Source organism: Charadrius vociferus, unplaced genomic scaffold, assembly GCF_000708025.1.
Source record: "Charadrius vociferus isolate BGI_N301 unplaced genomic scaffold, ASM70802v2 scaffold67, whole genome shotgun sequence".
Classification (NCBI taxonomy): domain Eukaryota; kingdom Metazoa; phylum Chordata; class Aves; order Charadriiformes; family Charadriidae; genus Charadrius; species Charadrius vociferus.
Genome location: NW_009649485.1, coordinates 2,039,992 through 2,065,772, shown reverse-complemented (window position 1 = coordinate 2,065,772; position 25,781 = coordinate 2,039,992). Strand labels below are relative to the sequence as shown.

The 25,781-nt window shown below is 38.4% G+C and overlaps 1 protein-coding gene across 1 annotated transcript in view; it reads right to left on the bottom strand.

Moving 5' to 3' along the window:
- IQSEC1 (IQ motif and Sec7 domain 1) overlaps positions 1–25,781 on the bottom strand; it is a 134,459-nt gene that overhangs the window by 23,724 nt on the left and 84,954 nt on the right. The window contains exons 3-6 of the mRNA XM_009889918.1: positions 21,366–22,630; positions 5,727–5,888; positions 1,328–1,450; positions 450–616 (exon numbers count right to left, since the gene is read on the bottom strand). Coding sequence (XP_009888220.1) covers positions 450–616; positions 1,328–1,450; positions 5,727–5,888; positions 21,366–22,630 — 1,717 coding nt within the window. The remainder of the gene's footprint in view (positions 1–449; positions 617–1,327; positions 1,451–5,726; positions 5,889–21,365; positions 22,631–25,781) is intronic.

The window sequence follows — 25,781 nt, the reverse complement described above, 5'->3', positions numbered from 1 at the left end:
TGAAAATTTATATATCTATAACCAAAAACACATGCATTCTTTGCAATGGAATTTATTTATCTTCATTCACGTGCATATAAGTAGTGATTTTGTGAAGAGTGTAAGTGTGACAAATTCCAATTATGCCTAAAAAACTGAGGCGCTGAAGAATTCTGAATACAAGGTAATGGTCACTTTTCAGCTACATTGAAAGAACTGTGAATAAAAGGACCTGACAATACATCCACTCAAGACAGACAAGATAAAAATCAAAAAATACTATATGCTTATTCCGGTTTCACTATTCCAGAAATAACTAAAGCCTGTGAAAATGACAGTCGTTTTAAAAGTCAGGTGAAATCAGAATCAAGTGCCCTGTATTTTTTCTTTTCCCAAAAGATACATGGTGTCCCTCCAATGACAGTTACAGGGAAAAGCATTCACGACCATCATGGTTAGAGTTTGCTTACCCCTTAGATTCTTGACAAAATCTTCTAGCTTCATTTTACGTTCTGGTTTCACATTTGGGCTGTACATATCTGTGTTTAACAGAATGATGGCAAAAGCTAGAATGAAGATGGTATCGGGATTTCTAAACTGTCTCACAACACCTGGATTGCAGATACAGTATCGTTGGCTGTAAAAAACCAAAGAGGGAAGCTGTAAGAGCTATGAATTACTATTCTAATTCCACCAAATACACCAACTGCTGTTACATTCCAGAGGCTGAGCAAGCTATTATTCGCGTTCCATACATACATTTAGTTTTTGTCCACATATTTTCAAAAGCCAATCCTAGAATGCAGAAGGCTTTTGTTTTCTACTACCACTATAACTTCACTTCTTAGTACAGACTCTGAGCTACGATAACTTCAGTATTTCTTTTTTTTCAGTGAATAATACCTATTGACACCAACCAAGAATACAGCATTGATTTTTAGCTTACTGCCACATGATAATTTACATCTCGTTCTGCCCTGGATAAAGTACGCTTGTGTTAGTATTAATTACGTTAATGCTCTTTATTTCACTATTGTTGAAACGTTTACTGACAGGTTGAGAGCATATATGCTCTAAAATATAAATGGTCTTATAATTCTACTCGTACAAACTATTAAATGCAAATTATTAGACACGAAAAAATCCTTGAATTTTTAAAATAAAACTTTTTATTTCATACATACCAAAACCACAAATGACATGCTGTATTTGAAACTGTTCATACCTCACAAGGACAGTGCAAATAAGCTGGGAAATAACAGGTATACTTAACTTCCCCAGTTCTCCAGTTTGACCATTAGACAACAGCAGGTTTCTGGTGACTGAATAATTTATTTCAGCATCATACCTAAAAGCTTCAATGAGCCGTTCTACTTTCTGGGCTTCTCCTTGAACACGGATATGAGCCTGAAATTTCCTGAGTGCTTCATCCAGTTCCATTGTTGAGAAGTCCATCTCATCCACAACACAGCTAGGATAAAAACATATTGCCATTGCATCTTTTAATTTCTAAGAATACAGTACCAAAGACAAGATTTTGAGACCAAAAGAACCTTTCTATTTTCCATCTCTTGTAGAGATTCATGGAGTTTTCTGAAACATTCAGCAGCATTGAAATAATTGTAGATAAGCTGTGAAGGAAGGATTGCAAATAATAGATCAATGAGAGCGTGTACATGTAAGCGGGCCCTATTTTCCTTTTTTAACAGAAGCCAAACGTCTGACTAATGTAAGTGACGCACCATTGCCAGGAATAATTATTGGCTTTGTGCTTCAGGCCAATCAATTATTACAATGCCTATAATAATAATAAATGGTTTATACTGTTCAAAATATCAAATCTCGAACAGCCTACAGCAAGCACAATAGTCTGCTGTGTGTCTAGGAATGTTCTTACATACGGAGAAAAAAAACATTAATCTTGTTTGGATACTCTCTTACTATTACTGTAATTCTCATGTCCCCATCATTTGCCATGACTTTCAGTTAACATTTATGGAGAAATAATTACTTTCTTGCTCTGAAAATACAGTGCTGACAAAAAATAAAAAAGGAACCAGTTTAATATGATCAACAATGTGAACTATGTCATTCTAATAATTTGTTTAAAGACTACTTTAAAATTAGAAGCTTATAAATTTCCTTTCTTTAAACTTAGCTTTTAGTTTTTAAATAACCAGACGTGAATCACTGCAAGTAAGAGCACTGTAATGCAGAAACCACAGAGACAGAACAATCCAGTTTTAAAAGTATTTTCTTAAATGTATAGATATACAATGATAAATTAGAGTAGCTCACATTTTTCTTCTAGTAACATTGTAGCTAACGTAGATTAATACCAAAGCAATTTATTCACTTTGCCTTTAATATTTTTCCTTTCAAGCAGAAGCGCAAGGAAAGAAACAAACGAGCTTGGCATTTCTCACGCCCTTTCCAATCCACACCTAAAAACCTATTATCAGTTCTGCAATAATGTTCACAGTCTTCCCACCTATTTTAAGTTCTGTAACACTTTCAAAAGCTTTTTTTCCTCCTTCAAAGGTGTAAAGCACATGTGCAGACAAGCTAGAGTGAAAATGAAGTAATTAGAGCAATTAATGACCTCCAGAAACATGCTGGCCAACAACATAATGGGAAGGGGTCTTAAACAAGCTTTTATATGAACTATGGAGACAGCACATACACCACCGTAGTCAATGTTCTTAACTGGAACCAGTACCTTTCTGGAAATATCTCAAAAGAGCCAAGAAAACTTTTCTAAGTGGCTATGTAATGACAAAAAAGGGAATAAGTTACTTTGGCTAGATCTATACAGCAAACGGAATCATGAAAGTAAGTAAGATCAGGCATATGTATTTAGCTTTTTTTAAACAATGGTTAACAAAATTATAACCCTTGATAATAATACCATGATTGTAATGATAAAGTGAACATGATTAAATGGACTCTAGTCACTGCAGGAGAACTTGGGTACATACATCGTCTGGGTGAATAAGCCTGTGCTGAATGACCACATCCTCACTGTTACAGTTACATCTCCCAGGCCAGTAAAAGCAAGCGGCAGCTAGGCTTTACCACTTCTAGACAGGCAGATAATTGAAACCTCTTCCTGGGAACTAGCCCCTGCTTAACACCTCTCTAGAAAATTTAGGCAAGAAGAGTGGAACATAACCATTTGCTGGGTCACTGCAGCTACAACTGCCTTGATTCTCTACTGTGCCACTTGCCTGTACTCTTGCACATAACTGGGTAGTGTCATGAACTGAAATGATGGAGTCCTGTACAGAGCAACAGAATGTCATGCTTTCCCTCTCAATTTTAACAGTGTTCTTTATGATGGTTTTAGTTTATTTTTTGAGTGACTGCACTTCTGTTTTCTAAAGCAAAGTCAAGACACAGTAGAAGGTGAGATCCTCAGCTACATCTCTGCTACATCAAGCGCTCCTTGGTCAAGCGGAGAGAGAAAGCTGAGGCTCACTGCAGAACAGCAGTGCTTTGGGAAGCATGTCCGATATGCCCAAAATGTTGGCCAGGGCAACATCAATGCCAGCTGTGCCAGCCCCACACCAGCCAAACAACGCCTTTACAGTTTAGCTACCACCAGGTAGCAACTACACTAGGCCCAGAACATAGCTCTTGGTCAAAAATTTAGGCTACTCTCTTGAATATTTTCTAAGCTCCAGCAAAAAGATTTCAAACATTTGAAACACCCTAATTTCCAGGATCTGGGAAACTTGAAAACAAATCAAAGCGAGTAACTTGAAATTAAATTGTGTAACAGAAAAAGGATTATCTGTTAAAATATCTTTTCTATGTAACAACCTGGAGTTATTACCAGTTTGACAATCTCTGCTACATCAAGCGCTCCTTGGTTAAGCGGAGAGAGAAATACCTCCAGTCTGTAAATGTGATATCTAAGATGAAATGCTATTCCATCGACTCTTCTACCTTGTTCCTATTTGCAGGCAAGGTTCAGAACACTATTGAGAGACCTGCACCACTTACAGGGTGTTCCTCACCCCAAAGCATAGCTGAAACAGCTTATTTAAGAACTGATTAATTTCAATAAAAGGATTGTTGTGGGATTGTAGGTAGGTGATTATGACCCTACTCTTAACAATTCACCTCGTCACAGATACAGCATCTGTCTTAGCAGAGCCACACCTCTACTTACCCATATTCTGCTAGTCTGCTTGAGACCATGAGGGCAAACGATTTGTTCAAGATCACAAAATGAATCATCTAAGATTATAAATAATCTCATCCTGGACCTGTACTGTTTTCTTTTAAAAAATTAAAAAAATACACTCTTTGGAAGTCTTCACCCTAGTCTGACTCATAATTGTAAAATCCAGACGATCATTACAAGTAGCAAATAATGACTCATGCTAAATAGGGATTGCATCAAAATCAAGCCATATTCTATGACTCCTTATTGTAAGGCTGGCTACTACACTTCACTGCGTGCTTTGGTACAGAGCCTCTTCCATTGCTTTCTGCTGGGTATTGTACTATATAAGGCACAGGAAAGAAAGAGAAGACCTCTAAAAAAAGGTCTATGGCATATGCACACATGACATTAGCTGTATTAACACAGTGTTCAAGCTTGCAATTTGAGATACATAAATTCTGACAGCATAATGGTAAGATCAGGATGACTGTAGGGAATGTGACCAACATATTTGCAGTATAAAGCCAGTGAGAGCAGTCTGTAAGAAATACGCAAAGAAAATATAAGGTGTTGGCAGACACTTTGTATCATGATACTAAACTTTAACATTTTTGAGATGTATAGATTTTCAGTCTTCATACAGACATTCAGTCTTCAAGAAAGCTGCATCTATAGACCAAAGCAAATTTCAGCACAGCTTTTATTATACTTCAGTTAAAACCTGCGGTCAGACTGTTTCCTAGTCTTCCTTAATAGGCAAGATGAGGGGTTTTTTTGCTTTCATTCTCAGCAGTTTTGTTAAACATCTAACTAAATTTTTTACATAATTCCTTGAACAAAACTGGACTAAGATGTATTCATGTTTATGTATCAGTATATCAGACAAAAAAAAGCCCCCCAAGAATATATGTTTTAAATGAACACCTTCTTAAAATAAAGCAACTTCTTTTTTGGTCTATTCTGTATATAAGGTTTAGAAATTTATGACCAAGCTGCTGGAAGTCTAATTTTCTGCTTTGAATTTCTTTGGTTTTTAAACCAGTTTTTGTTTATCTAATCTTTTGGAAAAGAACAGTTTGTATAGCCTGTATGCATATGCCTGTACACGCTGAAATCCCTGTTTATCTAACATCTCAGCCATTTGGCTGTAATAATTATTTTCCTGTTCTGTTACTGATGAAGCCTTATGTTGCGTAGAATATGATTTTGTTCCATTCAGTAAATTATTAGAGAGCCTGAGGAAGGAAAAAGACTTTGAAATAACATACTCTAACGCAAATAAAATTAAAACATAAATTTAGAGTAAATGTACATGTCTACAGGGAATATAAATCCTTGTAAGTATCCTGCTGGATCAATAAAAAACCCCAGTAACTTAGCTGGAAACTGAAGAAATAAATATTTGCTCATGTGCATGTTTTCTTCCTTAACCCTTAAAGTCTGGTTTTCCTCTCCTTCAGAACAAGATCCAGATATAGGCACAAATCATTCAGAGACCATTACTACCGCTAGCTTGCTGAAATGTCTTACTTGAACATTAAAATATGCTTACCTCTTCCCCACACACAATACTCACTCTAATACATCCCGGTTGAACTGTTTTTGCCGATTTCCCAAAAATTCTCCAATCATCTGTCTGCTGAGACCTTTCCTTTGCAGGAGAAAGTGGGCAACACCAACTGGCGTGTCTGGCACAAAACCTCGCTCGATTAGGTATTGGACTCCTTTTTCAGGTTTTCTGAGGAGAAATGAAAATGCAGAACTATTAATTTTCTTTCATTGGACCTGAAAGCATCTGATTAAAATTTTACAACAATTTTGCCAATTGCTTTTGACTAACATACTCCTAGTATGGACTAGGATAGTTTCAGGATAAATATAACCACCCTGTAGGACATACTGTTCACTGTTAATAGCTTACTAGCTTTGAAACACATCTTTGCATGTTATTACACATTTCCCTGCTCCATAACCCTTCCAAAGTGAAGCTTTACATGCAAGCCGCTTCAGGCATGAAAGTCAAAACACTTGTCAATGCAAAAGACAAGCCCAACATCAGCTACTAAATGCTCCTGTTGCTGGAAGAGATGTACCTTCCAGAAACTGAACTAAAAAGCTGCTGCTGACAAACAAGAAATAAAGAACACGCCTGACCTACCACCCCTTTGCTATCAAAAGTTAAACTTATTGAACAAAAACATCTGAAGAGGTATAACTTGCAAGCTGAGAATACAAACAATAAGGGAAAAGAAATAAAGTCAGTCATGCAAAAAGAAGCAATTAAAAATAGTGGAGCTCCCGTCTAATTTAGTAGTTTTTTTTTTTCTTGTCCTTTATCACACCCATTGCCCCAGATCTCCCTCATTCAGACAAGCACCTTCATAGTTTCTCGAGTATTTTACATTTCTTTATACATCATCTCCAGATTTAGCTGTAACCATTTTCAGATCTCAAAACAAAGCAAGCTGAAGCTACTCATTTTAACATGTTAGGAAGCATGTGTTGGGGATGAAATTGATTTCTGGCAATAGAATCTACCACTTATAAAGGCAAATGCTGCTAATATTTTAAAGTGATGTAAAATTCCCCTCACAGCACACATTGTGCACTGCGTCTTCCAGCACTGTGGCACAACAGGCAACCATAATTTCTTTTAAAGATATTAAAGGGATATCTTTACAGAAGCAGTAATTTCATCATCATCTTTATTTTGTAAGGAATTATAATATAATGTCCACCTGTAAGAGTGAATGATTTGCAGCATGCTGGATGACCTGAAAGATATTTCCTTTAAGGCAAGCAAAATCAATTTCAAAGGACAAGCTGACCGTACTATTTTTATACAAGGTTGATCGCACAACCATAACCATTCCTCAGGGGTTTTAATTGCAAAAAACATTAGTAAATACTTCACCATTCAGTTCTCCTACTCTATTACCCTATTATATGCTTAATACCTTATTAAGAATTAGATAGATCAGAGGAATATATATAATTTAATCAAAGCGGAGTTCTCAAATCTCAATTTCTTGCATCAGGCTTTGTGGCTCTTTTAATCTGAAATAAGATTACGCATATGGTCATCTTCTAAATATAACCTTGTAAAAAGAATCTCCTTCATACTCAAAAAGTACCCTTTTTCTTGTAAGTAGTGTAACTGCTACGCTCATATGCTTTTGAGATGTATTACAGAATTCTTCATCTTTTTGAATTTAAATTCACAGCACCCAAGAAAAACGGGAATAGTTTTCTCCATCCCCCGTGTTAGTGAGCTACGTCTGTCCATAAAATCTGGAGTGATACAAACCCAGGAGAGTTCCTCTCCAGCAACTGTCAAAACAGAAAACAAAGAATACTCAACTGAAGAGCTACTTGTGGGTTGAGCCCAGCAAACAGCCAAGCACCCAGACTTAGCCGGTACAGAGCTACTGCTAAAAATAAAGAATGCAAGAATTAAAGGGCTTCTCTAGAGAATTTCTAACAGGTGTTGAGATAAGAACTGTAACTTTCTGTAATGTTACTTTGATCTTTCTTTGAAGGTTCTGATAGTCATCACTACAACTGGGATAAAGGATTTCTTAGAGCAAGCATTAGCAGGACAATTGTTCTTAATAACAGAACGTATAGCTTCAGGTGGTCTTTTGGTACCTTACCCCAAGTCATGAGTCTACAATAGAGTACTTTCTAAAGGACACCATAATGGACAAGTAGCCCGAGGCAGCTGGTGCCACTCTGTAGTTGTTCAGGTATCACTCAGTGAGCAAGGCAGCCTACAATGCCTTCAGTTTTCCTGTTTACCAAAATGAATACTATTTGGCTCACAAGAGAATTCTGGAGGTTAAGGGTTATATGGGAATGTGCACAAATAAAGTTCTAAATAAAATAAGTTTCTGTGGTTCAATGTGGGTGTTAAATATCAGACGAAGGAAAAAATTCTTATCCAATGGGTATCTCCCCAGGGAGGTTCAGGGGGTTTCATTGCTACTGTAGACTCCTTCCCACCCCCACACCAGGTGGGACATTACCTTATTCAACAGGAAAAGTACTTAGTGGAAAACCGTGTCTTTGTAAGAGCACTCTGAAGTGCTGTACTTCCAATGAAATTTTACTTAAAAAGTAAAGCTAACAATAGGTTAAGAGAAAAATGTACACAAGGGTGCCCTCCCCTCCCTCTCTGTCTTTAAACACAAGCAGTATTTTCCCTCTTTTCCAATTCAGAGAAATCGAAGAACTAAACAGGCTCATGGAAATGTAAATCACCCCCAATATCACAAATTTCAAATATTACTAAGTATGAAAGAATTGCTTCTTAAATCCAAGAGGACATGTAGGTTGTACTGTTGACTATCAGCAAACGACTGGAAACTCACTTGCTACTTACCAATAAAAGGCAAAAAATACCAGGCAGCTGCCAGGGATTCTGGGAGGGCAGGTTTTAAAAGACAACACAAGCAAACAGGGATTCTACTGCTGGCAAAACCAGCTGTTTTAAATTGGACAAACTTTCTCTTTCACCAAACACTAATTTTCCTCGTGTATGATTGGATGCAGAAAGGAGCAGGACATGAAAAGGTCATGGATTTACCGTGAGATAGGACATCTGACATAAGTTATCCTCATTTCTGCCTACTCAGAATTGAGCGTAGCCTGGTTTGTACTTACAACTAAGAGTCTTTTGTGATTAGGAAAATTCCCAGTGATGGCTTGTTAATTACACCTACCAATAACAGGGAAGATGAGAAGTCTATAAATAGCAATCTTAGAAGCTGCATAAGCAGACCATTTATTTTCAGATTTGAATATATTAACTAGTACCAAACCACACCATCTAAATCTAGCACCTTACATAGCTGATGATATAGATATTTAGAAAACTTTTCATATTTATAGGATTGCTTCCAAAATAAAGTTTAAAAATGTCTTCTGCATCAAAAAAACCCCCCACCAAATCCAACCAAAACAAATCAAAAAGAATCTACAGAAGGAAAGAAGAAAAATCAACTAACACAAAAAGATGTGCAAAAACATATTTATAGAAGATTCTCAGATGTTGCATAAAGGGCAAAGGAATTTCCAAGAAACTGATTAATAGCAAAACCTTTAGGATGGTTTAAAGTGACTTTTAGGGGAAACACGTCAATGGAGAAAGTAATGCAAACTTCAAAATAACAGACCAAACCAGTATATTTTAATAAGCATGCCTCTTGGAGACCACTGGTCATATCCAGTAAAAATGATGTCTTTGTGTGTTTCTGAAGACAGGTTGGATCCTGCAGCAATTTTTGGAAACTGATATATTTAAGAGGAAGCAAAATGCAGGAACAAAGAGTGCAAAATCACACACAGTCAACAATTCAAAAAAACCCAAAGTGCAAAAAACCTAAACCCGAGCCCCCTTAAAAACTCATTCCCTTAAAAGCCAAGACAATAGTAAATCCCTGCACAGCACTGCCCTTTCCTCTAGTCAGTATTACGCCTTTCCTGCCTAGGCGTAGTACCAACTGGGAGGAGATGGCTTTTTTACTCAGCAAGTTCTACATGCAGTGCAGAAAGCGTAAATTCAGTGGAAGTTCATATAACTTGCTGACATTTGTGTAGGTCTCATTAGAGTGGTGGTTTGTTGGGGGTTTATAGCTTGTGAAGCTTAGGAGGAGTTGGTTGGTTGTTTTTTTTTCCTTTAACAGCTATGCAAGTTTGAATCTGGAAAAGCCACACAAAAGTCAGTATGTTTAGGAGACTTGCTAAGGTAAAAGATGCATGAAGGTCTCCTAAGAATGAGCTCTCCCTTTGGAGTATGGGGTAGAAGAGAAAAGAAGAACAATAAATAGGGTAAGAAGATAAAAGTCGATACATTCCTGAGAGAAGTGTCCCTTATCCAAGTTAGGAACACGTAGAAAGTAAAAAGAAAAAAAAAAAAAAAAAAGGAGTATTTTTTTCATTAGACTAAAACCTATATGTATATAAGCAGCACAGCATCTTTAGAAAAACACTGCATTTCTAATATTTTTATTGTCATGAGCAAATTAGTAAGGACAGCAATGATCCAGACATCTGTAGTTCTGAACATCATTATTTGTCTCAATTAACTTTCACCTGGTCACAGGAACCACTGACAGACAACTTCAGGATACATGGTATTATAATCATTTGCACCACATGAGAACACCATCAACCTGCAAAGACAACCACCAACTAGCTGTTGCAGAAAATCTGGACTGCCAATGATAAAAACCAGCCCTAAAGCTCCATGAATTACTAAATATGGACTGTCAAAATCACATGCTGCCAGGCCCTGGTTTGACATTTCCTCTGCTTGAATTCTGTTTTCAGCTCTGCTCAAGACGTGCTAGAGTTTGAGAAAGCAGGAAAGCCACAGTCAGAAGCAGCTCCTGCTTCGGAGAGGGGAAGGGTAAGAGCATCTGCTGACTGACTGCCCAAGTCACTTCACAGCAAAGCTGTCAACAAGTGTGCTCACACAACCCAGCAGGTAGTGCAGGAGCAGGGACAGACACTCAGGTTGCTGTTTAAGCCACAAAAAGAAACACGGTTAGAAATACACCACCTTATGCTGTTGGTGGACATGCAGTAACACCGGAGTCCAAAGGCTAGTGGTACTTGGGAAAGATGGCACTGCATTACCTGAATATTCAAAATATTACCTTTCAAATTGTAGGAAACACTGGTTTTGCAAACAAAAACCACTGTTTTTTGCAAACAAAAAAAATTCACTGCAGTGAATTTGAAAAGTGAACTCGGTGGAGGAAAAGCTTTTAGTCAGATTCTAGATGGTAAGAAAGGGATCAGCACAAACTTCACATTTACTGTTATCTACCAGCCTTACTGGTACAGCCAGTCGTACTGTAACACAAACACAGTAAACCCACGTGCTGTAGTAAGGGTGAGCACTTCAGTGGCAGTGCCAGCACTGGTATGAGTCTCTGCTCTCATTCCTACTGCTGGTTTAGGACTTCCTGACAAACTGCACTAGGAGAATAAGGGGTTTTGTTGTTTTGCATTTGTGGGGTTTTTTGGTGTTGGGGTTTTTTTGTGTGCTGGCTTGTTTTGGATTTGTTTTTAAAAATCCAGTCAAATTCCTGCCATAGCTGCACAATCAGTTCTACTAACTAAGCCACAGTGTGGATAAAGTGCCTACATCCACGCTCACCAACAAGAGAAGAGAATAGCAAGCACCACCTCAAAAAGAAATATTCAACAAAACCACAGCACAAAAATGTATAAAGCCTTCCCTACTTTTGACTTGCTAAACACGTAAAGCTTACAAGCATCCAAAACCACATTAAATCTTTGTATTTCCTTTTAGATGCTCAGACAATAACAGAGCTGTAAAATGGAAGCATTAACAAACAAACGAGCACAGAAAACAGCTTGCCCAAGTCTACGTTTCCAAGACCCAGCAATGCCAAAAGTCTCTTCCGAGGTAAACTAAGGGTTTATTCACACAATGTAAATAACCACAAACATACCGTTCTTACAGCCATCTAAGGCAAGGGGGATAATGCTAGCCTGACTGAAGATGAGGAGCTCGGTGAAACATCTTGAAAGAATGTCAGTATTTCTGAAGGCACATCTATGCTTTTTGGTTTCTCCTCTATGTTTAGGCACACACACACACGCTACACTGAAAGGACCATTAGCTGAGAGAATCTAGAAAACAAGCAAACCAGAACTACAAACATTTCTTAGAGGCTGTCAACACTGCAAACAGACCTAGTTCACAAACATGCTGCTGCCAAAGAAATCTTTTCATGTTGGGGGTGGAGAATTTAATGCAGCTATGATGCCAGCCCTCTGTTAAAAGAAAATAATTTTCCTTGCCTTTGATACTGGAGATCCCATTTTGAAAATATTTACAGTTGTCACAAAACTAAGCATTAGTTTAACATTAAAATCCAGGGATGGCTTTTTAATAGCAAGAATCTAAGACTTTTCTTAGAATCATTGAAGAAGTTAAATATTTTTAAAAAGTCAAGTTGGCAGTAACAAGCTAGTTGAACATTCTCCTTAGTTTGGCAGACAGCTAAGTTTTCTTTCTATAGTTGTACTTCTTCGTTTTGCTGAATATCCTACTGCTGCCTCAACGAAGCTAAGAGAATCACTGCTTAATTTAAACCTTCTGGGAAAGAAGAAAAAACCCAATATTCTTAAAATACTACCAAAACTAGTGCCAACTTGTTAGAGTTCACTCAACTATGCAAGGCAAGAAGGGGACCGAAAGGAAAAAAATTAAAGAGAAATTGACTGGGAAGCTTGATCTCTGCCTTCCTGGCGTAACACAACTGTTCAGTGAAGAGAAAGGAGAACTAGGTGTCAATTGCATCTTCGGGTAACTACAAGAAAGAGTCTCTGGGTGAGGAAAATAAGCCAAGAAACAGCACATTTCTCACAGTTTCTCTGCATTTTGCAGAAATGGAGAGATAGTTATTGATGTTAATTGGGCAGAAGCCCTATAGCTTCCCCCCCAGTGGGGAAGACTTCTCTCCGCTACATTATGATATGATAATCTTCTCAGTTTGGAATGAACTTCTCAGGTTCATTCAAGACCAAACCAAAAAAACTATCACCACAGGTGTGAAGGTCACAGTTTACTTGCAATTACACCAAATTACCTGGAGTAATCTCCATTCAGTGAAAGTTAATTTATACTCATGTAACTAACAAAAGAATTCACTAGGAAGTGATCTCAGTGCCCAGTTCTATTTGGTGGGTGAGCAACATAAAGAGAGGAAACTCTGTAGGCTTCTGTTTTCATGAAGTTGGGTACCTGACCTGAACAAATCTACCATTAACTTTCCGTCTGATCAGTTTCTTTATGTCACTATTTCCTAGGAGAGTGCGAGGAAATTATACATTAAACATGATTGCTACTGAACATTTAGGCTTGCCTGATAATTATCACGTGTATCAGAGCTGATCACAAAACTGTAAAAAGTGTATAAAAGGCAGCTAAAGGGTCCATGCAGAAAATCTGGGTTATTCTAATAAAGGAAGAAAAAACAGAGTTTAAAGCTATTTCAGAAATAGGATTTTTCCAGAAGAGAAGCAGCAGCCTTGAGGAACCAGGCAGTTAGCACAGTGAAGAGGATTATAAGGCACACCCCAAGCAGTTGCAGTGCAGTAGCTGGACATGTCCTGGCTAGTAAAAACAATCCTGACTCATCATGCTATAGCAGATTTTGTAGCTCCTCATTATTCCCTCTCTTGGCAGTGGACAGCCTGCTTTTTTTGTTTTTCCTCTTCCCGCTCCTTCCTTCCTCGCAAGAAAGAAAATATTTTAGTTAAATAAATGGTCCAAAAACACTCCATGAGGATTTTCTCACCTCCTCTGACCCCTTTGCATCTCTGCATTTCTCAAAGAGTAGGGAAAAGAGTTTGTAGCTGCCAGCAGAGCAAAACATGCTCCACTTTGAGACAAGATACATGAAAAACCTGCCGGCTCTCTCAGAACTATTTGCCAGGGCTGAATATTGCTTTCATGTTTATGCAACTGTAGTCAGGGATGAGACATTAAGATGACTATGTCCTTGAAATTGAGGAACAGTCCCTGTCTTAATGTTTTCTAGTGTCCCTGCCCTAAATTCTCTTTCCACACCCTCACCCCAGTTACACATAACATAAGCACTTCAGCTTCCATTTCTGCAACTCTGCTGACTGCAAATGGGAAACACTGACAATCACATTTACCTTACCTTAAAAGGAATACCTTCTAAATTGGCAATGCAAAAATACCATTAAAAGATGTCCAGATTTTTCATTTACGGATCCACCAAACCCAATTCACTAGATAGATGTGAATTGTTAAGCAGGAGGAAAGAGTTGGTGCCCCCTTCTCTTTTCATTAACTCTTCTTCCAAGGGTTCCTATACAGCCTTTCCAACTCCCCGTTCAAACTGCCCTCTGTATGCCGGCAAAGTCAGCTGGTCACATTTTCCACCCTCAAAATATGGTCACTTGGGATTTGGGGGTGGGGGAGAGTGAATTAAAATTCTGGCATCCAGAATCCTATCAGATGCTCGGCTGGGAGCTGCTCACCCAGTCAAATTCCTCCATTCCCAGGGTCATTTTCTAACAACTGACTGCATCCTGAGCACGCACCCAGGCATTGTTAGAGCAAACCAGTTACCAATTCCTGGCACGTAGCAGCGGGAGGGAGACGTGTGCCCAGAATGTTTAAGGGCAGGCGGAGCTGGCGGCAGAGGATGAGGTAATGGCTCTTTCACAGTTCCAGCGACACAGCTTGCACAGTTACTGCTGGTCATAGTGCAGCCTTTCAAAAGCCAGATTTGCTTTCAACATTTGGTAAAGTTTATACTCCCTTTTAATGGCAATAAAGAGAATCCTTGTGCCCATATTTGAAACCGGCGCTTAAATATACTATTGGTTCAATTCTCATGGTTTTCTTTTTAATGGGCAGGACATAATGTATGCTAATCAAAACACCCATTTTGGAAGAAAAAAAGGAGGAGAAATGGGTCCTCAGGGAGAAAAGATAAAACATGAACAGAACAAAGCAAAGCACACAGAGCTTTTTTTTCTTTGGGTGTTCTCACTTAGGGCTAAACGTTTTTAGAAATAATGAGTGTCATACTAAGAACATTCTTCTCTTCTTACTAAGTCCTCGGCATGTTAGAGGACAAGCTACATGGAGTGCTTTGATTTTAATTTTTGTTGGAACTGTCTGTGGCTGAATAATCTGCAGTCCAGATGTTGCAACAATAGTCAAGTCCTTCTCAGCGTATACACGAGGATGGCAAACGGCTCTGTTGCGAAATCCTGAACAAGCCTCTTGTCTCCCCTTTCCTCTTTCCATTGAATCATTCCAAAAAATCACAAAAGATACATGATTTGCAAAGATATTAGAGATCAGCTGACAAAATAATAGATTTAGTTCAAAGGTAAGGAGAACCAAGTGAGTTTGATTTACACCTTCTCCCTCCTATCCAATCTGCGCTTACAAAGTCTAAGATCATTCAAAATGTTTCCAATAAGCTTTCCACTTAAAATTCTAAGGGCAACAGTCTAAAAAGACATGATTTCAGACCAGACATTTAAATGCTGAATGGATGCCACCAGACCTGACTGAAAGCAATACATAAATTAAGTTCAGCACCTTAAGTGAAATTCATTAGGCATGCGATTGGGGTAAATGGAGGAACATCAGATTAGTACACTTATTACAATATTTAAACTAATGGCTACTTGAGAAACATGGTAAAAAGTTAATAACATCTGGAAATTTTTAAAGATTTCAAATAGAGAAAAGGTTTGCAGTACTTTCTGAATGTAACAGCACAAACCAAAATTACCTTCAATCTCTATCCACGTGTAACTGGTAGAAACTCTATACCTTTGTTGAACAGTTAAAGCTGCTTTCACGGAAAATGAAGAATGTGCCTTCTCCCAAATATTATTATTGAGTGTCTCAGATTTCCAACAAGAATTTCTCTACAAATTGTAATTTGCATTTTTTTATTTCGCATAATCCCACCAGCACTCGGCAAATTCCTTTCATATCTGCTTAGTAAAATAAATACTTCCCAAGGATTCTAGACATGTTTTTAAAAGTCTGTTCTTGGAATTAGTATCCAAATCATATCAATAGCAATTTTGAAATTTCAAATACAATCATTCCCATCATGCAATAAATGAAGCCAGCAGGGCTTTCAGGCTTACAGGTCAAAAGATGATACATCACTGCATAATGCACACAGATACTCGTGCCTTTTTAGTTCTTCGGAGAACTTTGGAAGATTGGGAACCTTGATAATAGCCCGTTATGAAGGAAGCTACAGAAAACTCTTCAAAACAGTGTGCTATAATGGACTGAGGACACACAGGGAACAGTTTTCCATCTGTCACTACCCCTTCCAGAAAGCAAAAGAGGACAAAAAAGAGGAGGGGGCAGAAAGGCATCTGGGAAAACTTAATGTGAAAATATTTATAGCCTAGCCTCTGTTCTAGCAATGTGAAGTGGTGTCATGTTCATTTACCTCCAAGATGTACGTGCAAGATTAGGCCGTAAAACCTTCAACAAAACACTACACAAAAAGAGCCCTCAACAGGATTATGCCACGGCATAAAAAGCACAGCAGCATGGTGCAAATGGCCCACTGTACTTCACAGTCTCACTTCACCAGCAATGTCAGAAATTGGTAGCAGCACACCTGGTTCCCGTGGCAAGAAATCACAATGCCATAGGAACGCTGCCAGATGAGAGAACATTTAACAATGTCTTCCAATATCTGATATCCTAAAAGAGATACTAAATAGGAGTCCAGTCTCTGCTAGATTAACAAAGGAGTCTGAGAATCATAAAATCATAGAATGGTTTAGGTTGGAAAGGACCTTGAAGATCACTGAGTTCCAACTCCCCTGCCATAGGCAGGGACACCTCCCAAACGCAAACTTTTATCTCCCATATTTTATAATACTAGGCACAGTCACATCAAATTTTTAAACCACTCTAACCTCGTCCACGTTTTGTTGAGAATACTTTATTAATACATAAAGTATTTGTACTCCCTGCCTGAGAGAATGCTGAATAATCACTACACTGTACTCTATTCGACATGGCCCAGTTGGGTGTGTCACCGCAGTTTGAGGAGACAGTAATTGAGGGCAGTGTTATCAACAACCATACCTGGTAGCCACAAATACCAGGGCAAGAAGCCAGAGTTACTACCACCATCGTGGTGGCACAAGAGAAGGGAATATGGCAATATACTTCTTCCTATACACGCACAGCTCTGCACAGAATTACAGTCTGCTACTACTGGCTGCAAAATTGACCCAAGGGCAGGACACGTTTCCTCAGACTACTCAGGTTAAACCATTCGGTCCTATTTAATCTGGTAGAACCATCAGTGCATCGGTAGCAGAATGGAACCTGAAAATCCTACCAGATTGGGCTGCAATAACTGGTAAACCTGGTATTTCCAGCCTGCGGTCAAAACAAACATGAGAATAAAATCACAGCCCTTTTTACTCCCCCCCGCCCCCCTTTTAAAAAAAAAAAAAAAAAAAAAAGCAGCAGTCAAAAGCCCTCTTGAAGCCTTGTTTATAAGCAATCCAGTCTCAAAGGCTGGATTTGCATTGGCAGGCTTTGGAGCCTGCAAAATAAACCTTTCTAGGTAGTGTTTTCCTTCTGTCTATAAGGGAGGAATGGTTTCTAGTGTAATTTCTCCCAGACTACATCCCTTTCAAACTACACTGAAGAAAATGCCTAATTCAGCACAGCTGGCCTCACCAAGCTTCCCTGGGAGCCCTTGCACCCTGGGCACGCACCTGCAATCCTTCCTTTAGGAAGGCAATGAATGAATGGTAACACACAATCTGACAGCCTATTGAGAGGGTAAAATCACTACTGCCATTCAAAAATAGGAGAATGTACAGAAGCTCTTACTCACTTGCAATTTCTTTGGCAGAAATCATTCTGTTTGGGTGATGCTATATGTTCTAGTATAGTGGATACCACAAAACATCTTTTTAAAAAAGTATACTTCTTAATCAACATGAAGGTTCTAAACTGAGTGCTGAGTGACAGCTTGAAACAAATTCTATGATCAAGTGATAAAACTCCCAGAAAAATGGTTCTTAATTACCTATAGTTTTTTTTTCTACTGTCCTGTGTTCTCTGTTCTCCAAGGACCCTTGTACTACTAATGTTTTGCACATAATGGCGATTAAGTGAACTAGACCACCGGTTGTGCTCATCTTTTACTCCACCTAATAACTGGCTATTCTAATAAAGGGCCTCTGGTGAGAAAACTGCGCTTTGGCTTCCGAAAATTATTATTGTAATAGGAAAGCCAGAAAAATTATAAAGCATCTGTTGAAATATCAGGTGTGAGGATAGTGACTTTCCATGCTTTTTAAAACTTGATTCTATCAACACTCCTTGTGAACAAAGCAGAAGTATTTATTCTACTACAATTCATGCACTTCTTTAAGGTTCTAAACTCTTTTCATTTCAGCCAAGCTTCATGTACCAGAAAGAAATGACATGATTATTTGTTAATTAATGTTTGGGATCTTAGTTTGAAAGAAAGCTTTCAAAGCTGCAATGAAATGAACGTGAACTTCTTGTGAAAGGCATCCCTAAAATTTCCTCTGATAGATGCAAACATTTGGAAAAAAACTTGACTTCTTGTAATAGGTAACTTCAAAGCCCCTTCTTTCAGTTCTGCGCACAGTCCTTCCGCATGGGTGGAGCACACATCCTCTCAGGAGCTCGCTGCCAAGACTTGGACTACTCCCTCATTTTATGATCATAAAATGTGTCATGGAAGATCACGTGGTCAAAAGACACCTAAATGATTCTGCTGCATTGACTTGAACACCAGAGCGTAGACTAAAAAATGTATCCCATCACCTTGTGGGTGTTTATCTAGTCACACAATAGGAAGCATAAGCAGGTTGCAACACAGGACTGAATGCGCAGGCAGACCCTTGCTTATATGAGACGCTGGGCAGTTGCATTTTTGCCACGTCATGAGAGAGAAACTGCGAGGACAGGACTGATTTGCAGAAAGTCTGTCTGACCTGCGGGTGCCCCTCCTGGCCCATGTCTAACCAGGTTGGGCAATCCTCCTTTACGCTGTTCTGCCTGTGAAATAGCAGCCTTCGCCAAGGAAGCTGCCATCTAGGACATGGCTTTTCAAAAAACATTTGGACACGCAAGATGCTATGACATACTTCATGAGTGGAGAACAATGAGCATAATGCTCAGAAGTTAACTGAGACTAATGCATCTGTACAGCACATATCTAAAAGGAAAAAGGATTCTTCATTTTGGAGAAATCACTAACCATAAACCCTGGCAAGTGCTTGAACATAATTTCTGTCCCTTCACTTACCTCAAAAAATGCAATCTGCAGTCCCACTGATACACTCCTAAGAGTCTCCTTCTGAACTTTTTGAAGAATAAAGCTTTGGAAGTTTCCTGGCTCTCTTTTCAAAAAAGCTTACAGATTCATGCACCATCACATTCTATGATGGTTCAATACCTGACATTGCACAGAGGGGAAATAACACTATTAATGAAATGTCACAATATGCAGACTTGAAGAGCCATAATCAAAACCAAGATACATGAGATACTTGGGAACAGTCTGAGCTGTCAATAGGATCAGAGTGATTTGGCAGAAAGTAATTAGAATCTTCAGTCCTGTATCAGTTCTGGAGACAAAACGCAGTGGGGGAATGAAACAATCACACACAGCAAAAGATCACGTACAGAGGTGCTACCTGGAGTTCTGCTCAGTGCTATCTTTTAGAACTCACTGCTAAGAAACTGCAAGTCATCTTACAACCAGCTGATATATAAATAAGGTTTATCTACTCTCTGTTCAAGTCCATGCAGTAAGATCACTTAGATGTGTTTGAAACAATGCTCTCTTTTTCTCTATTCCTGATGTTTATTTTTCACTTTCAACCTCCTACTGAAACGGTATGTCTCACGAGAAGCATCCGACAACTTCCACCACTCTCATTCATTGCTGCATGCTGCTTGAGCACTTCTTCCATTCACCTTTCTTTAATTACACCCTTCTGCAATTGACTCAAAACACTGTATTATCAAACCTGAAGTTCACTGACCATCGACTGCTTCAGGCTTATTACTGTGCAAAAAAACGAGCAAACACGAAGTCTTTTAAATGTCAGCCAAACAGTATCATCACCTTCCTCCCCATCCCCCACACCAAGGATGTTAATGTTTTCAAACCTTCTAAAAAAAGCAAACTGATATATCTTCCTATCCAGTCTACTTCATGAGCAGTAAAAGCTGCAGACATCCTATGACTCACATACTTCCAATTAGTTAAAAACTTCTGTAAAGGCCTATTAACTTTTTACACAGATAAAAAAAAACAAACCTGAAAGATTTTCAGCCAAACCTGGCCAGTCCATACTTAGTACTGGAATGCACAGCCTCACGTGATTGTATCAAAAAGCTTTAATTATCTGCAATGTTACAACATATTATTATATGATGAACCACTGACCTACTAATCCAAACAAAACAGATCACAGTACTGCTAGCTGAGAAGGACGGCTGAACTCCTTCAAGCTGTAGGAGACTGTGAAGCAAGGCCTGTGGCAGCACCCCGAAATATCTATTAGCTCTTCAGAAGCTACAACAATTTCATAGAGGAATCCTGAAGTACTCTGTTGAATATTTCAAAAACTTCTACAAACACTGTAAGCTGCCAACATTATTTTAAAGTAAAAATAGGAACAAATTCTGGCACTACGCATCTTTCATCTAAGTGTTCTGAGGTGCTTTATAAGCACTGGTACCAGAAAAGGTTTAAGCAAATGATACTCATTCTAGGGCAGGGAAATTGGCACACCAGGCATCAACTGAACAGTGAAGAAAAGCTAGGAATTCTAATGGAAACCACCTGGCTGTTCTTACCTTCGATTATGATAGTTCTCATGAGATCTGTGTAACTCCAATAATGTGAATACATACAGAGTTTAAGCAGTATATTATTTGTTACCCTCTATTGTAATATTCATGGTTTCACTACAGCCACATGGGAGCATCCGAAGAAGAAAGTATTTCAATAAAAAAAAAAAGAAACTTCAGAAAGTTATTTTATAGACATTTTAAACAATTCCATACATGGGAAAATTAAGTCATAGGCAGAAATAAATATTTTACTATAAATAATAAATATTTATTTAGCATAAAACTTGTCAGCACATTGTTTTTTAGTATTAAAGGTTTGGTAAGATCTACTGAAAAAATTTCAGGCCCTACCTGTGTAAACAGGAAACTCATCTTACACTGCTTGTTATTTCTAATTCCCATATGACAAGTTTTACAATACCTACATGATTAGGGCAGGAAGAAATTTGTATTTGTTACAACACCAAAAATGGATCAGGATGAAGCCACCGTATTTTCAACAAGAAAGGAATCTGATCCATCCTCTTCAATAGTTAACTACCATATATATACACACATAATTACGTTTCTTGTTTTCCCCTGAAGCTGTTTAACGATGAAGACATCAACTTGTAAGTACTCTAACATGAACAGTCACTACAAGCTGCTTATTTTTTCACTGAAAAGTCAGTATCAGACACCAGCCTTATCTGTTGTACTTATCTGATGCAAGAAAAATATTCCTGGTTCAGTGGCTATGTTTCTACCAAACACAGAGAGAAAAGGAGGAAACGCTGTACTTACTTGTTAAAAAGGTTCAGTCCAATCCTATAATGGCGTTTCCTGATAACATCATTACTGAAGGCAGGGGAATCCCAGCTGTTGCGAGTTTCTTTGTGGTACGTTTGTTTACTCAAGGTTTGCTCCCTTAGGCTGTCTCTGGAAGAAGATTCTGAGCTGCAATTTATTGTATCATTAGAGTTGGAAGTGCTGTTGATACTGTCATTGTCTCCATCAGAATAATCAGACTCTGATTTGCTTTGCCTGTTTGCTGTGCCATTGATAGCTAAATGACTATCTATAGGCCTAGCCCTATGTCTTGCCTCCTGTTCCTCTCGGGATATAATCTTGGCAGGAATACTGTGAGGGATGTGTTTTGGGCTTCCTTGTTGACTAGTGATCCCTCGGTCATATGCATTTTGTCTCTTTAATGAACCTCTCTCTGATCGATCACTCAAGTCCACTGAACTGTCACTGGGTGGCTCTATAGTTAGCAATGGTAGATGATCCATTCTCATCCTCTGTTCCTGACATTCCAGTGATGGGGTACTCCTGCAGCTCGTATCAGTGTCTATCTTATCATCTTTGTGGGTCATGGACCAGTACTCTTGAGAAGAGTTTACAGACCGGAGCCTCAAATCAGATTCTGTGCTGGACGGTCTGTCTACTGACTGGGAAAGTGGAAGGGGTGGAGATAACTCTTCCTCATCAATATATAACGTAACATCACTGTATGACGCTGTCATCTCATCGAGCTTCCTGTGATCCACATTGTGAATTGCTGGTTTAGTTTGAGCGCAACTATCCCTTTCCATCTCACGACTTCTGACTTGATCCGGAGTCTGGACTTCATCAGAATGTAGACTACGGCAATTCAGTGCATCATCAATGGACTCTGCAAGGGATTTTACTTGCCTGGAAAAAGCGTCCTCCAGTTCTGTTATAGCATCAGCAAAATCAGTAGATGCTGCTGGAGACTTCATTGTAGCTGACTCTCCGAGGTCATCACATTCAGACGGTACCAGAGATCCCAGCTTTGACCCATCATTTGTAACAGAAACTTGTTTTCCTTCAAAGTAAGAGCTGTGGACTTTCTCAGGTCCTTCAAAGGAAAACTGCATTCTCATATTGGACAGTACAATGCGTCTTGACATACGATTTTCAGACATAGAACTTCTAAGGCGCTCAAAATTCTTGTTCATCTGATACTGGCGAAAAGCTGTTTGTATAGTACGAGCAGCATGTCTAGTTATGAGACGGCCTCCATATTTCCGTTCTAGCATTTCCACCTGTGAAAGAGTGAACACAATTACTTTGTAACTTGATGCAGGTTAGAACAAGGTTAAAGTGTATATATATTCTTTTAATAACTTTAATTTTCAGAAATTTTTCAAAGTGTGTCCTGTTTTTGAAAGTAAAAACTCAAAACTCCAGACTAACAACTGCACAAATAGTGAACTGAATAGTCATTTGCAAGTACCACCATAAAAATACAGTCAAAAATAACACTATGTGAATATTGTCATATAAAATCAAGGTGTTGCCAGTTTGTGTGTGTTTAAATTTTGTTTTTCACACATTAGCATTGGTGTGCCCATGTTAAAGCAGACAAAATGGTAATCTAATGCAGCATAATGCAGTCATTCTTTCTTTGTAGAGATGTGAAATCCAAGTATAATGCAAATTGCCATATTTTGGGAGTAAATTCTAAAAGTGGCCATCACCTTTCCAGGCATGCAGCACTTTCTACATGAATAAAACCCAGCATCATTTCACTCAGGCCTGATGTCAAAGCAAAACTGAGCCTCCTAGATCATATGCTTCCAGAGGTTTCTCTGATAGAATATCCACATACACAGTCCTTCTCAAACCAAGAATGTATTTCAGACTTTCTAAATACAAATTCAAATCTATTTTCATTCTTGTAATTACACTCAATATTGCCGGTGTTTCCAATTAACAGAACAAATATGTAAAATAAATACATGTATTGTACCTGATAAAGGCTATCAACTTAACCTAGTGAAAATGACATGTCAATATTTTTGGAATACTTGTTAGATATTTTCAAACCCTTCTTTCCAAAACATGAAAAGCATCACTTATTTAAAAAACACTGAACAAGATGAATAACCTAGTTTTATTTCAGTTTTTTCCCCAATATTTAATTTCTGCTCTGATCAGTCTTTGCTGGATCCTTATCATTCACAAACACAAAACATCCATCACAAATCAATATGTTTAGTACTACAATTAAACCCACTATTTTTCTGGCAGCATTTTCATATAAGTCCATGCAATTTTCATAATACACCAATGATTCAGAAGTCATTTCTCCTCCCTTGCAAATCCAGATCCCCATTACTTATGTTACGTGCTCGTGCACACACAACCTCTCCCCTTCATACTTTGGGGATCTCTCCAAGTAACTGTTCAAGTTCAGATATCGATGGGGCTTCTCCCTCCTTCTACGGAAGGAACTAAATGCTACTAAAAATATTCTCTAGTCCATTATGTCTACCATTTGGGAGTAGTTGAGGTATTTCTTTCAGCTCTATTGACAGGTTTGGCAGCTCCCATTCCTCTTCTATATTAAAGATGATCTTTTTTTCTCAGTGTTTTTAAATGTGAATCACTATGTTTTTATTTTTTTATTCTAGATGCAAAAATGTTATACACAGTTATTGGCATAACTGAGGAGGCCAACTTCTCAGATGGGATCAGGTCAAGATTACTGCTAAGAAATTGTTCTTTTGACTGTATCTTGAAACTTCTTTTACCTAAGCTCAAAAAGCTGTGACTGATCTCTGAGCTGGGAATCTGTAAATATCTGCATGATTTTCTACAGTTTGTCTTTAAAAAAATTGTTTAGCCTTTCCCCCCCAAATGGGAGTTATATTACCCCCACATTTGCACCTGTCAAAGAGGCTATGAGGTTACTTGTAAGGCTTTCTGACAATTAAAAAACTATTAAGAACTTCTATCACAACACTGTCACTGCTGCCACACATTTGCCACTATTTCTATCCCTAGCATACATTAGGTCACGTGTGTTTAAATAAACTGTAAGAGATTATTTTGCTGAACTAATCTCAAAATAAATGATGAATTATTGATTTAGTTGTCCTCTCAAAATTACATGTCAAACCTAAAGAAAAGAAAACTGGCAGAGCTGGTGGGAAAGAATAAAACAAAACCTAATATTCTATAAAATAATCTGGACTTTATTCTTGCAAACAGGCTGTTGTCCTTCAGGTTCACACACCAAATGACATCATCACTAATTATCATAACTTAGGAGCTTTTGGCGGGAATTTTAATTGAGAATATTTTAGAATTTGCCTAGATGATTTACTAGACTTGTGACTAATATTTCTAATAAATTTTAATGCATATTTAATGCACATTGCCTTTAGTCAAAGCCTTGGACATTTTCCTAAATATTTTAAAGTATCTTCTGAGATTTCAATGAGAGCTTTTCAAGAGCAGTAAGCAAATCTTCAGTATCAAGCTTCCTTTATGTATCCTTGTCACTTTTTATTGGGTAGAACTCCCCAGACACATACAAAATAACATCTGCAGTCCTCATTCTCTATCAAACTGGCATAAAAGGACAGATGGAATTAGGCTCTGTGGAATATCTGCAGTGCAGGAGACCTCTTTAGTAAGCCTAACACTCTATATCAATCCCTTACGAGACATCTAGCAAAAATGACTGCCAAAGGTGGAAAAAGAAGTAACATTTTCGATCTCACAAGGAGGTCAAATTTAATATCAGAGCTGGCATGATCTAGATCATGAATCGGGAACTTGGTATGTCCCCACTCCAGTATAGAATTTGGTGAGCATAAAGGCTAAACTAAACTCATACTTGCTATCCCAAATATTAGCTTCAACCTTAAGTCAGAGCTCAAGCTCTACTCTTCCAGGTCTCTCTGGAACAATGTTATACAATTCTCTAACCTGAACTTTCAGAACAACAGATGGCAAAGGAGACTTAGCCCCTATAAATTTCACCGACTACCAATGTGTGGTCAAAATCAGGAGTAGTTCGCTTCTTGTCTGGAATTTTGCCTGCTTCCACTTTTGCCATGTTAACATACAAGTTGGAGTGACTATGCAATATACCACAATGATTCACAGTAAACAAAATACTCTGTGGCAAGGAAGATCTAACAAAAAAACCACTTGAAACAGCCAACCAAAAAACATTGATGCATTGGTTACTGTTCGTCTATCAGTGAAATCCAGTGCAACCTGCATATTTGCTTACCTTAAGCTATTACAGCATCATTTTCAAATGACAGAATCACAGAATGGTCAGGGTTGGAAGGGACCTCTGGAGATCATCCAGTCCAACCCCCCTGCCAGAGCAGGTCACCTACAGCAGTTGCACAGGACGGCGTCCAGGCGGGTTTGGAATGTCTCCAGAGTGAGAGA